At 40.5% G+C, this 16,270-nt stretch overlaps 1 protein-coding gene across 1 annotated transcript; it reads right to left on the bottom strand.

Annotated features, from left to right (window-relative positions):
* Positions 1–1,896: 1,896 nt before the first annotated feature.
* zfand5a (zinc finger, AN1-type domain 5a) lies at positions 1,897–10,721 on the bottom strand. Its single transcript, XM_062051192.1, has 6 exons — positions 10,436–10,721; positions 7,743–7,904; positions 7,228–7,324; positions 7,052–7,137; positions 3,653–3,781; positions 1,897–3,560 (listed from the first exon to the last, which is right to left on the bottom strand). Exons 2-6 carry the CDS (start codon positions 7,900–7,902, stop codon positions 3,412–3,414), a joined length of 621 nt encoding a protein of 206 aa, XP_061907176.1. The 5' UTR covers positions 7,903–7,904; positions 10,436–10,721; the 3' UTR covers positions 1,897–3,411.
* Positions 10,722–16,270: the final 5,549 nt, after the last annotated feature.

Below are 16,270 nucleotides of genomic sequence, written 5' to 3'. Positions count from 1 at the left end.
ACAGAATTTCTGCATGGCCTCTGCAAAAGTGCGCACATGATGGTCTGTGGGTGTCGTGATCTGTGTGGTGGCATAAATATGAGATTTATTTTATTTAAATTTTTATAATTTTTTTATTTTTATCGTTTAACACATGTTAAAACTGCAATTTCAATGTGGGCAATGTGCATTTATTGTTTTATTTATTTTTTAATGAATGTATTAATCAATCCAACAAAACAATACACAGTACGATAATAATGCAATCCAATTCCAAAACCAAACCCGACCCAGCAACATTCAGAATAGCAATAAACAGAGCAATTGAGAGCAATTGAGGACACACAAACATGACACGGAACAATCTAAAAGTAGTGAGACAAAAATTAATATTATCAACAACAGTATCAATATTAGCAACAATTTCAACATAGCAGTGATTAAAAATCCCTCATTGATATTATCATTACAAACATTAATTGAAAAATAATAAAAAATAGTGTCACAGTAGCTTATACTTGCATCGCATCTCATAAACTTGACAACACATTGTGTCCAATATTTTCCACAAAGATATAATAAGTCATATTTTGGTTCATTTAATAGTTAAAACAAATTTAAATAATGGATGATGATTCAATCTATTAATTTGATTATAAAAAGGGTTAGATTTATATTCTGTTGCTTCGATTAATCGTTTAATGAGTGTAAGTATTTAAATAAACACAATCCAGACCACATGCAGTGCCCGGAAATTTAAATACGCGGACAGTTTCTGCACGGCCCCTGCAAAAGTGCGCACGTGATGGTCTGTGGATGTCGTGATCTGTGTGGCAGCATGAATATGAGATTTTTATTTTTATTTTTATCATGAACGAACATACTGTATGTTAAACTGCCATTTCAATGTGGGTGATGTGCATTTATTTGAATAAAACAAGAATGAATGTTATGGCAAGCAGACCAGTTGTTTATTTCAGCTGTTTTCCCTAAAATTCGCATTGAGCTAAATTTCCGATTACTTAATTATTCGAACAAAATATTCGGTAGCCGCAGCCCTACATTAAGACATTTGGCCAAAAAAAACTATGAATATTTTTTTACCCCCTTTAAAAACTATATAACTTTTATGTTATGTTTGGCTTTGAAGATATTTCAAATCAAATGTTCCCAGAAGGTTAATCATAAATAATGGGAGCCACTCACAGAAAACACGAAACGTATTTGGGATTCACAGGTGTGACAATTGGCATGGCAGTCAGTGAAGCTTTTGTTCTCTTTTGCTCTTCTTCCCCGTAGGTCAGCATAAAATGTAGGTCACGTATGAATGTACTGAATCCCCCTGCCACCTTTCCTCACAGCAAAATGTTACCTTCAAACACCATGTTTTTGTTATCTAATGTGTCATATGAATCCTCCATTGTCCTCTGCGCATGTCCAAACAATGTGATCTCTTGTCGCCCTCAGTCATAGGAACACCACATGCGCAGGCCTCAGCTGTCTGAGCAGCTGTTTGCCGTGACGCCATCTGTGAAGCCACTCTGAGCTCCCAAAAGGGGTAGGAAAAGAACATACTGTTTTTGAAGCACACGCAATATGAGTCCGGCCTGTATGCCTTTTGTACAAACAGTGCAACAGAATACTCCTCTTCCAGGGTCAAGGGGTTAATACTTCCTGTGTGTCAGTGTTATGGCCAGTTCCATGTAATAACATGGGCTGAAGAGAGGCATTACAGGTTCCCTCAATTCATATGTTCCTGACTGAAAATAGAACACTTCAGTTAATTTGGTCATTTTGCTCGCATCATGTTTACGGCCCACTCTAAAAGCAAAAAATCTGGTTCATGTACATACTCAAATTATGAGAAAACGCTAATAAACACCATTGAAAAGACTGAACACACAGCAGGCGGCTTGGTAATGTCTCTCTGTACAGTTTTATTTACATGATACTATTCTGTGGTAATGCTGGATAGCAGGATTATATGCAATACATAAATATTAAGTTTTTTGTTTTTTTTCTATTTTTTGTACAAATTTGCATATAACTAAGAATCAGAAAGGAAAAACTCAAGATACAGTTTGCCTTAAATGAAAAACACACTGGGAGATTAACGCAATTCACACACGTACGATGTGTCAGGCCGCCATGAAACACTTTGCACAGGCTCATGCACACACACACACACATCACATACATACTCTCTTGCACACACATCTACTGTGCTCTATAATACACACAGACAAATAATTTGGACAGGTGAGAAATTACATCTAATTGTGGTAGTCTATTTTTCATAAATCTAGCTCTGGCATGCTCCTGTAGTTCTGTAAACATGTGCTGATAAACCACCTCAGACAACACATACAGTGCACACAAACATTCTGCTAGCGCACTTAAAATGAATAAAACCAAGGGAGTGGGAAAAAATCCTGGTTCATATACCCTAACACCACCAATGCATTGAATGCATGCGCCAACATTGACGTAAAAGGAGGAAAAATTTAATCGTCTGAGCAATAGTAAAATGCCTGAAACTAGACAGACAGAATTTTCTGGAAACCCTCAGTTATGTGAAGAGAAACTCAAGCATTAATCCCATTCATTCGATTTTGCAGCCTAGATTAAGCTGAGGCCTCCATCCTCCCATCTGTGAGCACTTTCACCCGCTGTAAGGGATTGCCTTCAGTAAAATGTGGAGTCTTGTCTATGTCCCTGTCCTGCGCTATACCTCCATAAATAAAGAACAAGCCTCATCACAATCAAACCAATCAGTCAACATAAGAATGCTGATCAGAGGGGTCACTGAGGCGGAGAAGAGGTGACCCGCTGCTCTGCTGGGTGGGGATCACAGTGGAAGAGTACAAAAAGGGGGACAAAAAAGGAAGATGATGAGGCAAACAGAGCAGCTGTGAGGTAGGTAAAGCCAGGAAAGACAGAGACAAAGTAACAGAGCCCCTTGTGCAACATTTTGGGGGACAGTTATTATACGCTGCTCCAGTATGGTCTCAATTCTTTTGACAGGTTTCTCACAAGATGGGGGGTCGAGTTTGGCACAGAATGGCGCCTTGGTTAAGGTGAGAAGAGTGCAGCATAGCTCGGACGTCAACTCTGTGCTGCTCTTTATAAGACAATATGTATTCTCAGGAAGAAAACAAAAATATTTAACGGCGGCAAAGACACACCACATAAAATGAGATAAAACTAATTAAATCAAAAGGGGAATCGAAGTGATCATTCATGCATCTCCCTCAGACAGATTTGTTTTTTTGTCGCGTTTTCTTGAGGTTTTAATTTTGTAAATCAAGTCCTATCCATCTTCACTTGGCCCACACATGCCAGTGCTCAATTCAAAAGGTGAAACACCCCAGTCTTTTTTCAAAAAGGTGTTATCTTCATCACTGCCACTTGCATTTGTCCGCCTTGTCAGATTTATATTCTCTGAATCTTGTCGGCCACCACCACGGGGTTCTCTTTACGGATCTTGGCGGCCGCCTCGGCCTTGTAGTCGTAAGGGCAGTTGTGCTTGTCAGAGTACCGGTGGATACCACAGAAGATGTTCCCACAGCGACAGTCGAATCCTAGAAGCAAAAAAGGGTATAGAAGCGCTTTAGGACAATTACAACTGACACAAGAGACTATTGAATACAATTTAAGGTTCCCCATCACTCACCTGTAAGTCCCACCCTCTTGCGGCACATGAAGCATCTATTTTTCTTAGGTTTGGACGAGTCTTCTTTGCTATCATCATTGCTGGGAGAAGCTACAGGAGCCAGGCTAGAGGCTGCTGGCTGGTTTACAACTGAAGATTAAAAGACAAAACACGATCAGGAACGTCTTCATTTTATAATCTACTCATTTTTGTGTGTTTTCACAGAATGTGTTTTACTTTGAACTGGCAAGCGATTAAAAAAAATTTGCAATTATAATCTGTAATTTTTTTTTTTTCTTAAATCTCACCTGAAGAATGCTGAGAAAAGCCCTTGACTGGATTTTATTTAAATGCATTACATTATTATGAAGATAGATGTATAATCAAAAAAGTGGCTTTCTAATTTTTTATTTTTTTACCAGACTTGGACAGATACCATGTTTAATTTACTAAAACAAAATATCAGGTCCATACTAAGTGCTGAAGTTAAGAAATTAAAAGTCAGTAAGAACACTTTTCTGAGCAATAAATATTGAATGTTGAACTTTTTGCTTTCCCTCTCCATCCATCCATTTTCTACCGCTTGTCCCTTTTGGGGTCGCGAGGGGTGCTGGAGCCTATCCCAGCTGCACATGGGCGGAAGGTGGGGTACACAAATTACCCACCACATGGATTTCCAGGTATATTTGAAAAGACCTGTAGCCCTTTTTAAATCATGTGGAGTCCTTGACATCTCTACCCGATTGCAACGACTGAGCCACGCACGCACATTACACATACATTACATGAAATAAATAATTAGTATTATTCTTGTTGTTGTTTCATTTTATTATTGTAATTTGTTGAATTTACCTCCTAATTTATTTTGATTTTACTTTCGGTTTTGTTCGTTTTTTGATTGACTTGTGTTGTGTCTCTCACATTTCTGTCGGAAGCTTGTGACTGCCCTCTTGTGGGTGGGTTGGGTTGGTGGGAAGAGAAAAAAGGTCGAAACAATGTTACAATGGACGTACAGTACTGTAATGTCATGTCATTTGTGCTGTGACCCATGAAATAACTTACAATATAAAGTTTATATATATATATATGTATATATAAACACATTAAATAAAGTCCCACCAATTATGGAGCTAGTGTTTGTTATAGTGTTTTACAAGAACAGATTTAATAAATACATGTCTATATTTGTCACAAGTAGATATTAAACTTTGTAAAACGGATCGGTGGAAATGTTGGATTTGATTGCTTTTCCTGACTGTCAATCGCATGGCCATCATTGTGCAACATTATCTAATGTTCTAAACATTATTTAACGACATGACATTTTTTTGTGAGTTTTGGTTTCATTTTGTCCACCGGCAGGCATGGGAGTATGCGATTTATTACCTTGGTTAAACAGCATTCTCCTACATGTAGTGTACTCTGATTTTAAATATAATGTACACATTGTACTAATATCACTATATTGATGCACATTAGGGATGTCCCGATCAGATATTTGGATCGGATCGGCCGTCGATATTTGCCAAAAAATGCGTATCGGCAAGGCATGGGAAAATGCAGATCCATATCCAGTTTTAAAAAAAAATTCCGGTCCGTGTTTTCCAACGCACCGATTTAAATAATACATTCCACTTTTCTGCTGCTCCCTAATTTCCGTTCCGCATTTTCCAGCACACCTTCAACACATCCACAGGTCTGTGTCCTAACCGTTAATTAAAATTAAATGTGAATTAAAAGTTACCGGTAAAAATGTCATCTGTCTCTGTGCGATTTAGAAAATGACTATATCGTGATATTCGAGTATACGTTCTCACGCACTTGCTTTTAGCTGCTGGCATTATACGACAGGCTCTTCCCACTCCTTCTTGTGTCTGCTTCTCACAGACAGCAAGCGCACCTTCTTACACACATACTGTCACGTCATACGTCACATACGTATACGCACTCTCCCAGCAGAGAGGTAGCAGCATGGCTAACGTTAGCTGTGATGCTAGCGTAGCCGTGTGAGCGGTAATAATGAAGGAAGAATTAATTAATTCCCAAGAAAAACAGCAGGGGAACCATCGTCTGGCGGTGGTTTGGCTTCAAGTGGGAATATGTCGAACAGACAACCGTAATTTGTCAAGTGTGGGGCAAAAGCGTTGCTATAAAAAGTAGCATTACTGCTAATATGTAGCATCACTTGAAAAGTCTCCTGCTAGAAAATGAAGAGTGTTTGAAACTCCGCACGTCAACATCTCCATTGTGTATTATTCAAACCCACCTAATTCAGCTGGCTAGTTGTTATCAAGAGTACTAAAACCCTGTTCAACATGAATCTGACAACTAAGTAGGCTAAATAACTTTAAACTTTAATACATGCGCGGCCAGTATCGGTATCGGAAGTGCAAAAACAACATCGGTATCGGATCGGAAGTGCAAAAACCTGGATCGGGACATCCCTAATGCACATATCTGATATAATAGTATAAAGTCAGTTTAATGTGGGTCAAAAGACATACAGAAGTGACGCCCTTTCTAAATAGCTTGGGGAATATAGATCGATGCACGTTACACACAAAAAAGCATTGTCTTCTCTACAACATTCAAACTTACACAAAACAAACACTAAGTTTATACTGATTATTTTACACTATTTGTTTGATATAATGCATCCTATCCCCACTATTTAAAGCCACTAACGGCAGTGTCGTGACAGAGTGAAACCTCCTTTTTGCCACGCCTATATACTATCTTCGTCCGGCATAGTGGGAGTGTTATTGCACTCAGTCGAACAAAAGAAGAGGGCGAAGAGAACTCACAGGCATACAGAGGCAGTAACGTTAGAGATTGAAAATTATATTAGCGCGATTAAAAAACATCAGTCGCAATAAATTTATTTATATATCCCTTGATCACTAGTGCCCCAAAGGGCTTCACAAAGCACAAATACACCCTCTGATTTGTACCCACAGTTGTGCAAGGAAAAAGGAAAACATAACATGCTAAATATGCCCAAATAATAGCAATTTATGCAATAATTTGACACACCCAATTTAAACATTACCAATGTGCAAGTAATTGCTATGCAAACTAAAAATAATTTTACCCTTTAACTATACTGTTATCATGAGCAGCACTCCATCTTACTCAGTAATTATTGTAGGGCCCATCTTTAAATTTCTCCCTGCTGTCTTTGCAAAAAAATACTGCCCTGCTTTACTCAGCTCCGTGAGAGCTTCGGCTTGACAGTAGCTAATCTTAAATAGTCTTCTGGTGTGGGGGTATTTTTAAACAGGTCTATTTTTAGACAGCGTTGCTTTCTTTGAGGCAGCAAGAAAACCCTGTGGTTGAGTTGACTAAGAAGACTGAGTGAGTGTAACAGTAGCCTGCACATGCGTCATATGTCTGCTTGTGTGCGTGAGTGAGTGTGTGTACCAGGTTCTAGAGATTCCGACTTGTCCTTTCTCGAGATGCTCATCTCTGTCATTTGTTGAGTCACAGGGAGAGATCCTTGAACAATTCTATATGCGTAAAAAGGAGACAAGTATGAGGCAATTTGTCCCGAATTTCCAATTTACGGAAGAGTCTTGTTGAATAAGTGTGGAACTGACCTAGACATTTCTGGTGAGGAGGCAGGGGAGGCGTCCACCTTGGCGAGACTGGCTTCTAGTCTCTGGATTGCAGAGGCCTCTGAGGTATTAGCTGAGCCTGTATGAGCACAACATTGATACCATTAGACAAAACTCACAACAAAGGAAATAATTACTAAATATTAGCTATGATCTATTTGATATTGTCATTCATCTCTAATGAATGCCAAGACTAAAGGTGACTCCCATGTTTGACATTACAATTGACTATAACCGTGAACGTTGCCACAGATAAAAACAGCTGTCTTTCATTACACTGAGTGGAAAAACATAGGGGGAGGGCAGGGGGGCGCTGGGAAAATACACAAGCTGAAGGGGAGCTGTGTGAATATCAAAACAATGCCTTTTCCTCCCTTACACTTGAGCTTCAAAAGCACAGGGTTTGTGTTTACATGACGACATTGCGACGAATGAATGTAAATGAGACAGGCGACCACATTTTGGTATATTGCTGTGTGCTGACGTACAGTACATACCCATGGGGCTGAGGGGGCTCATCCGGTCGCTGTTCTGCTGCCGTGTCAGGTGGTCCTTGTAGCATACAGAGCACATGCCATTGGTTCTGGGGTTGCCATAGAAACCACAGCCTGTGGCGCAAAGCATGGGCACCGGACTCTGGTTTGTCTCTTGGGCCATTGCTGAAAAGATGAAAGAGACAGTGTGAGAAGGCATATAAAAAAACACACACACACACCGAGAAAATGCATTCTGACCATATGCCTCGGATATCCGACTCCTTTTTAGACAAGCACGCTACCACACAAGGTCCAAACACAATGTTTTTTTATCACCAAACAAAAAATGGACTCTGCTTTGTTCACAGTCTTAGCCCCCCCCCCACCACCACCACCTCAGGAGGGGAACCATCGGTACGTCTCTGCCCGTAGCTGACGCACTATTTGTCATCACGAGAAAATTGCTCTGATGACGTATCACATCTATGACAACAGGATAGTTGTTTGTATTGAATGGAACACCAAGTGATTGTAGATCTTACATTTGACTTTATTATTGCCTAACAATGTACATGAGATATGAATCATCAAATTGTGCAGTGATAATTACACAACCATTATCACATACTAAGCCTAACCTTTTAGCCGATTCAAGTTCATTATCTTTAACAAAAAAGATAATCTTAAAATGAGAATCCTTCTGACAAGTTGCCATGTAAAGGTCTTTACCACATAAGGTCTTTCAAAGCAGCCAGACTAACTCCCCCAGACGTACACACACATGCACACACATATTCTCTTGGCAAACCATGTACTTCTGTGACGCGGACGTACCACGGCGCTGTGATGAAACACAAATGGAAGTTGTGCAATAGGAAATGGCACAATTTGAACAGTCTTTGATGTATGGGTAGGCAGATGTATGGGCAAAACAAAAGACTTAGACTAGAGGGCGTCCTTTCCTTACCAATCATCTGATCCGATACAAACAAAAACAACAACCTTACATTGCAAAAAGTATCACGTTTCTCTCCTAAATAACCTTTGACCCTGTTGTGCTGACATGCCAACTGCTCAGATCGCTGTTGGGCTAGTCAATAATCAGGTCACGGTCACAAACAGGGTCGAACTGTTTTGTACTCCAGTAGAGACCAACAGTTGTTTTGAAACATCTTGCCAACACAGTAGAGGTATCCTGACTACATCAAATGTTTTTAACTCTTTAACCACCCCTCTTCCTCACTTGGTGCATGCTATGTGTGTCAACAAAGGGTTTCCTCGGAAAAGCCCACCATGACCTTCTCTCCCTTTGTCACGTGTTCATCTGCTGACTGGCGATATTCATCAGCACTCATGTAGACTTCAGTTCTCTAGAGGCTCTTTAAACCAAGGCTAAATCCACTTGACATAAAAACTGACATGTTTTGCTAATATGGCTGATACAGACAAAACATGTGATTATTTATGCAACAGTGTGTCAAGAGTTGGGTCCTGCTTTCACAATCAGACATTCTGAACAAATCTTAAATAAGCATCTGTGAAGACATCAATCAAGCATGTCCTATTTTAACAAAGCTCATTCTTAGGATAGTTTAATGTTTACCCATATATTAAACAACAATTGGGCCACATACATAGTGCTTTGTCTGCTTCCAGTTTTACAGAAGGTTTACCTATACAGAACATTGGTAAATCAGGGACTATCCAACATTAGACATTCCAGTATGTGAAATATATCTTGTATTCCTGTAAATTAAACATAGTTGTACAATCGTAAAGGCTTTCTTTTCCTCTTTTGTTGACTGGAGATTACCAGTCACAAGCTCAGCTCACATTTCAAGCCATGCTAGGCTAAAAACTACTGAGTCACACTAAAGGACAGAACAAAGCAAGCTGGGTTTTGTTAAAGGAAGATTATAACTAATAGTTTAAAAACACACCAGATTTTAACAAATAGTCGGAGTCACATGAAGTGTCGAATAAAGTAAGGTTTTGTCAAACAGTCTAGACTCAAGACTGACTGTGGTCTCTACTGCCTTTGTTTCTTCCTTTGTCTGCAATCTCCTTGTTTTCTGTTTGGACATTACCGTATCAACTATCACTAGTTCAACTATTACGTGTATAGAAAAGAAATAGTAGAGATTTTCATAGTAAAAATCAGTCACAATAGCTCCACAGTGCTTTGCTGACGACCAAACCTCGATTCCTCTCTAGCATAAACTAATACAAACACTTAGCAACGTTCTATGTAACCTTGTTTTTCTCACAAAAAGTGATTCGATTGTATTATCTTGTTCTGTTTTACTATTCGGCGTGTAAATGTTCAACTTGCAGGCAGGAATTATCTGGCTTTGATTCCCCCATCCCCCAGCTTTGGTGCCATAAGAAGCACAGAGACAGTAACAAGCACCAGCTATCTTCCTGCCATGTTTTCCCCCAAACCAGACGGAGTCACGTTTGAGGGCTGCTGATGTTTGGAAGCCTTTCCGAAGACATAGTGATAGTGGGCACATACAAAGGGGAGGAAAAAAAGAGAGAAAAAAAACATTTGACGTGACCGACAGAAACACACACACACCACCTGACCTCTCAATCCACCGTTAAAGGTCGCTTTGACCGACCATTAGCTAACAATTACGACACCTCTTCTTCATATCGTAATTCGCGACGTTCACATCCATTTTCAAAACACACACAAAACAAAAAAACATCACCTGTGATTAATGATGGAGTTTCTCGCTAGATGATTTAAATAAGCTGGCGTCTGTTGGAGGTAAAAAAAAATATATTTTTCGGCTCCTCGCCAACGACCCGCTTCTCCCGTCTTAATGTGCCGCGGTTGTCTGTGAAAATACTGCTTTCGGGTGGGTTAAGTCCTCCCTTCCTCGTCTTCGTCGGTCCCTTCGCTTCAGTGGCGATCTCCAGCTCTTTCTGGGTGGATGTTTGTTTCCTTCTTTAGTAAGAGGAGTGGCGGATGGTGTCACGGGTGAAACAACGTGTCGCCATTGGCTGCCCGCGGAGCCCCCTGATTACAGTTTAGCCCCGGCGCATGCGCACAAACCGTCTCGCCTTTATTACACATCCACTTGGCACCCACCTACAAGGACAACAAGATTTTATTGAGTAATACTCTATCCACAAGTGAACATGCTGGTGCTGACATGACTCAAATTAGAAGTGCTTTTAGTACACATGAAAACAGTACAGTACATGCTATGTGAAATATGTCTTGACAGGGCACTGCACTATTTTGTTCTCTGTCTCTCTCTCTCTCTCTCTCTCTCTCTCTCTCTCTCTCTCTCTCTCTCTCACACACACACACACACACACACACACACACACACACACACACACACACACACACACACACACACACACACACACACACACACACACACACGCACACACATTGTCAGATACAACACTACTAACAAAGTAATGTGTCTTCAGCTTGGGTGATCCTAAAATCAATCAATCAATCAATCAAAGTTTATTTATATAGCCCTTAATCACAAGTGTCTCAAAGGGCTGCACAAACCACAACGACATCAAAATGTAGGTGGACTTAAAGGCCTACTGAAATGAGAGTTTCTTATTTAAACGGCAACAGCAGGTCCATTCTATGTGTCATACTTGATCATTTCGCGATATTGCCATATTTTTGCTGAAAGGATTTAGTAGAGAACATTGACGATAAAGTTTGCAACTTTTGGTCGCTGAAAAAAAAGCCTTGCCTGTACCGGAAGTAGCGTGACGTCACAGGTTGTGGAGCTCCTCACATCTGCATTGTTTACAATCATGGCCACAAGCAGCGAGAGCGATTCATACCGAGAAAGCGACGATTTCCCCATTAATTTGAGCGAGGATGAAAGATTTGTGGATGAGGAAAGTGAGAGTGAAGGACTAGAGGGCAGTGGAAGGGATTCAGATAGGGAAGATGCTGTGAGAGGCGGGTGGGACATGATACTCAGCTGGGAATGACTAAAACAGTAAATAAACACAATACATATATATACTCTATTAGCCACAACACAACCAGGCTTATATTTAATATGCCACAAATTAATCCCACATAACAAACACCTCCCCCCTCCCGTCCATATAACCCGCCAATACAAATCAAACACCGCACAACACACTCAATCCCACAGCCCAAAGTACCGTTCACCTCCCCAAAGTTCATACAGCACATATATTTCCCCAAAGTTACGTACGTGACATGCACATAGCTGCACGCACGTTGTTTGGAAGCCGCAGCTGCATACTCACGGTAGCGCGTATCCAACTCAAAGTCCTCCTGGTAAGAGTCTCTGTTGTCCCATCTCCACAAGCATGCGTATCCAACTCAAAGTCCTCCTGGTAAGAGTCTATGTTGTCCCAGTTCTCCACAGGCACACACTTTTAAATTAAAAGCTTGACTGTCATCGTTCGGGAATGTAAACAATGAAACACCGGCTACGACGTAGCCGCTACGTGTTTGTGTTGCTGCAGCCGACCGCTAATACACCGCTTCCCACCTACAGCTTTCTTCTTTGCTATCTCCATTGTTCATTAAACAAATTGCAAAAGATTCACTAACATAAATGTACAGAATACTGAGATTTCAGCCATCACATGGACAAAGATACGACCTTCTGGAGCAGGCCTGAGCAATTATTTTGACTCGGGGGCCACATTTAGAGAAAAAAATGTGTCTGGGGGCCGGTATATCTATTTTTAGGAACACTAATACAAAACCTCACAATAATGTCTGATTGAATGCTAAAAACGAGAAGGCACACCGCCCTAAAAAACGTAATGGAATTTAACATTTTTCTGTGAACGATAAAACACTGAATATCGACAAAATATGAATGTCACATCCCCTTTCGATCGACATATTTTACAATCAAGTGAAACGCAACAAAAATGCAACAAACAGTGAAATATGAACAAGAAGGGTACAAAATAAACCAACCTACAATCTGATATATCTGATACATCACTAAGCTTTAGAACTTTGTTGTGAAAATCTCCTTCCGCGTCTGTGGAAACGCTTCCCGCCCACACTGCTTGGTGCCTCGTCTGAGCTGCTGTGACGTAGATTACCATAGTAACTAATTAGATGACCATAGTAACTAATTAGATGACCATAGTAACTAATTAGATTACCATAGTAACTGGTATATCATCCATAAGCGCAGATTCCAACCATTGAAATACTTTGTATAGTTCAAGACTTGCAGTCATTAGAAAACATCACTGCACATCATAATGGCAGCTAGTTTCCATCTTAAAGATCTAAAAAAATTATTTGGGAATGTCCGGCGGGCCAGATTGAAAAGCTTAACGGGCCGCTTGTGGCCCCCGGGCCTTAATTTGCCCGGGTCTGTTCTGGAGGAAAGTTCTGTGGTCAGATGAAACAAAAATTGAGCTGTTTGGCCACAATACCCAGCAATATGTTAGGAGGAGAAAAGGTGAGGCCTTTAACACCAGGAACACCATCCCTACCGTCAAGCATGGTGCTGGTAGTATTATGCTCTGGGCCTGTTTTGCTGCCAATGGAACTGGTGCTTTACAGAGAGTAAATGAGACAATGAAAAAGGAGGATTACCTCCAAATTCTTCAGGACAACCTAAAATCATCAGCCCGGAGGTTGGGTCTTGGGCGCAGTTGGGTGTTCCAACAGAACAATGACCCAAAACACACGTATAAGTGGTAAAGGAATGGCTAAATCAGGCTAGAATTAAGGCTTTAGAATGGCCTTCCCAAAGTCCTGACGTAAACGTGTGGACAATGCTGAAGAAACAAGTCCATGTCAGAAAACCAAGAAATTTAGCTGAACTGCACCAATTTTGTCAAGAGGGGTGGTCAAAAATTCAACCAGAAGCTTGCCAGAAGTGAAGTGAATTATATTTATATAGCGCTTTTCTCTTGTGACTCAAAGCACTTTCACATAGTGAAACCCAATATCTAAATTACACTTAAACCAGGTTGGGTGAAAAATGACACGAAGCGCATCAAGAAAGTAAGCAACCTCATCATAGCCGCCGATAAAACCACAAATTTCTACAGAATGGACATACAAGAACATAACACTTTACTGGACAGAAGCATCACCAAATCATACAAAAAAGCACAACCCAACACTTTACAGAACATCCACCTGGAAAACAAACGGATCGCGGCTGAACTGGACATTGAGGACAGGGTGGACGCTACAGCCAACAAAGAAGCCTTCATCACATTGAAGGACCACAAACCCAACTTTGCAAATAACCCATCATGCCGACTAATAAACCCAACTAAATCCGAAATAGGAAAAATCAGCAAAATAATCCTGGACAGAATCAACACAAAAATCACGGACAAAACACCACTCAACCTAAGGAGAAATACAGCAGCAGTAATCAAATGGTTTAGCAACATCCAAGACAAACAACAGCACAACTTTATCTCCTTCGATGTCGAAGAATTTTATCCTTCCATCACGCAAGACCTACTGACTCAAGCACTAGACTTCGCCTCGGACTACGACTCAATCACAGGCAACGAAAGAAACATCATCATCCACGCAAAGAACTCCATACTCATCTGCAACAGTACACCATGGCAAAAAAAGAACAATTCAACATTCAACGTCACTGTGGGGAGTTTTGACGGAGCGGAAACGTGCAAACTCGTTGGGAGTTTCCTCCTCTCCAGCTCGCTAGCCTCAACCTGAACCTTGGTATTTACCGTGATGACGGACTGGCAGTGTGCCGCGCCTCGCCAAGGAGCAGCGAGAATACCAAGAAGCGCATATGCCAAATCTTCAAAGAGAACGGCCTACGGATCACGATTGAAGCCAACAAGCAAACCGTCAACTTCCTCAACGTCACTTTCAACCTGAGGAATAACAGCTACCAACCATTCACGAAACCCAACACAACACTCCAATACGTGCACCATGACAGCAACCACCCACCCACCACCACGAAAAGAATACCTACCGGAATTAATAAAAGACTATCGATGCTGTCATCTAGCAAAGCTGAATTCGACAAAGCAACCCCCCCGTACCAAAAAGCACTTGATGAAAGCGGATACAACTTCACCCTCACCTACGAACCCACGCCAGGAAACCAACCAAAAAAGAGCAGAAAACGAAACAACATTATCTGGTACAACCCCCCCATACAGCAAAAACATCTCAATTAATATTGGCCACAAATTCCTCACTCTGATCGACAAACACTTCCCCAAAGGCAACACCCTAAGAAAAGTATTCAACAAGAACAACATTAAATTGAGCTACAGCTGTATGAACAATATACAACAAATCATTTCAACGGACAGCGTGGCGAAGTTGGTAGAGTGGCCGTGCCAGCAATCGGAGTGTTGCTGGTTACTGGGGTTCAATCCCCAACTTCTACCATCGTCACGTCCGTTGTGTCCTTGGGCAAGACACTTCACCCTTGCTCCTGATGGCTGCTGGTTAGCGCCTTGCATGGCAGCTCCCGCCATCAGTGTGTGAATGTGTGTGTGAATGGATGAATGTGGGAATACTGTCAAAGCGCTTTGAGTACCTTGAAGGTAGAAAAGCGCTATACAAGTATAGCCCATTTATCATTTATTTACCACAACAAAGCAATTGAAAAGGAGCCGTCCACCACCAGGCAGAACGACTCCAAAACCGACAAAGGCTGTAACTGCCGCAAGAAACCTGATTGCCCTCTCAACGGGGGGTGCTTACAACCATCAGTCGTTTACCAAGCAAAGGTAACACGCAAGGACATTAACACATCCGACACATATGTAGGATTAACTGAGGGAGAATACAAAACCAGATGGAACAATCACAAGGCTTCTTTCAAATGCAAAAGCCTGCGGAACACTACAGAACTCAGCAAACACATTTGGAATCTCAAAGACAATAATGTTGAATATTCAATAACATGGCAAATTCTTGCATCCAGCACACCTTACAACAGTGGTAATAAAATATGCAACCTATGCTTAAAAGAGAAACTGTTTGTTATATACCGTCCAGACCTGTCATCCCCCAACATAGCGAAGCGAAATTGTATCAGCATGCCGTCACAGAAGGAAACACCTCCTAGGTAACACATGAGCCAATCACCACGCCCCTACGGCTGCCTTACCTACCCGTTCTGTGCCCTATATAAACCATGGTATGTGAATGCTTCTAATAAAATCTCCTGATGATTGAGGGTAACCCCTCATGAAACAGGCCTGTAGAGAGGAAATAGTCTTGTGATTTTTCCCACACATACATATATATATATATATATATATATGTATAAAAAATGTATGTATGTATATATATATGTATGTATGTTTGTATGTATGTATGTATGTATGTATGTATATATATATATACAGTGTATATATATATATATATATATATGTATATATATATATATATATATATATATATATATATATATATATATATATATATATATATATATATATATATACATATATATATATATATATACATATATATTTAGCTTCACTGCTTAAATCTCGAGATCAACTTCAGATCTATCCTCAATATAATGTTT

The sequence above is a fragment of the Entelurus aequoreus genome, linkage group LG06 (genome assembly GCF_033978785.1).
Source record: "Entelurus aequoreus isolate RoL-2023_Sb linkage group LG06, RoL_Eaeq_v1.1, whole genome shotgun sequence".
Lineage (NCBI taxonomy): Eukaryota > Metazoa > Chordata > Actinopteri > Syngnathiformes > Syngnathidae > Entelurus > Entelurus aequoreus.
The sequence above is the reverse complement of the archived record's forward strand: the minus strand, read 5'-3'. Positions and strand labels throughout refer to the sequence as shown.

Excerpts from the sequence above, each read along its gene's own strand:
- zfand5a (XM_062051192.1), bottom strand. The coding sequence starts at position 7,902 with ATGGCCCAAGAGACAAACCAGAGTCCGGTGCCCATGCTTTGCGCCACA. Across the intron at positions 7,325-7,742 it reads GAGCCCCCTCAGCCCCATGG|GCTCAGCTAATACCTCAGAG; the intron begins GTATGTACTGTA and ends GTGCTCATACAG. Across the intron at positions 7,138-7,227 it reads TCCTCACCAGAAATGTCTAG|AATTGTTCAAGGATCTCTCC; the intron begins GTCAGTTCCACA and ends TTACGCATATAG.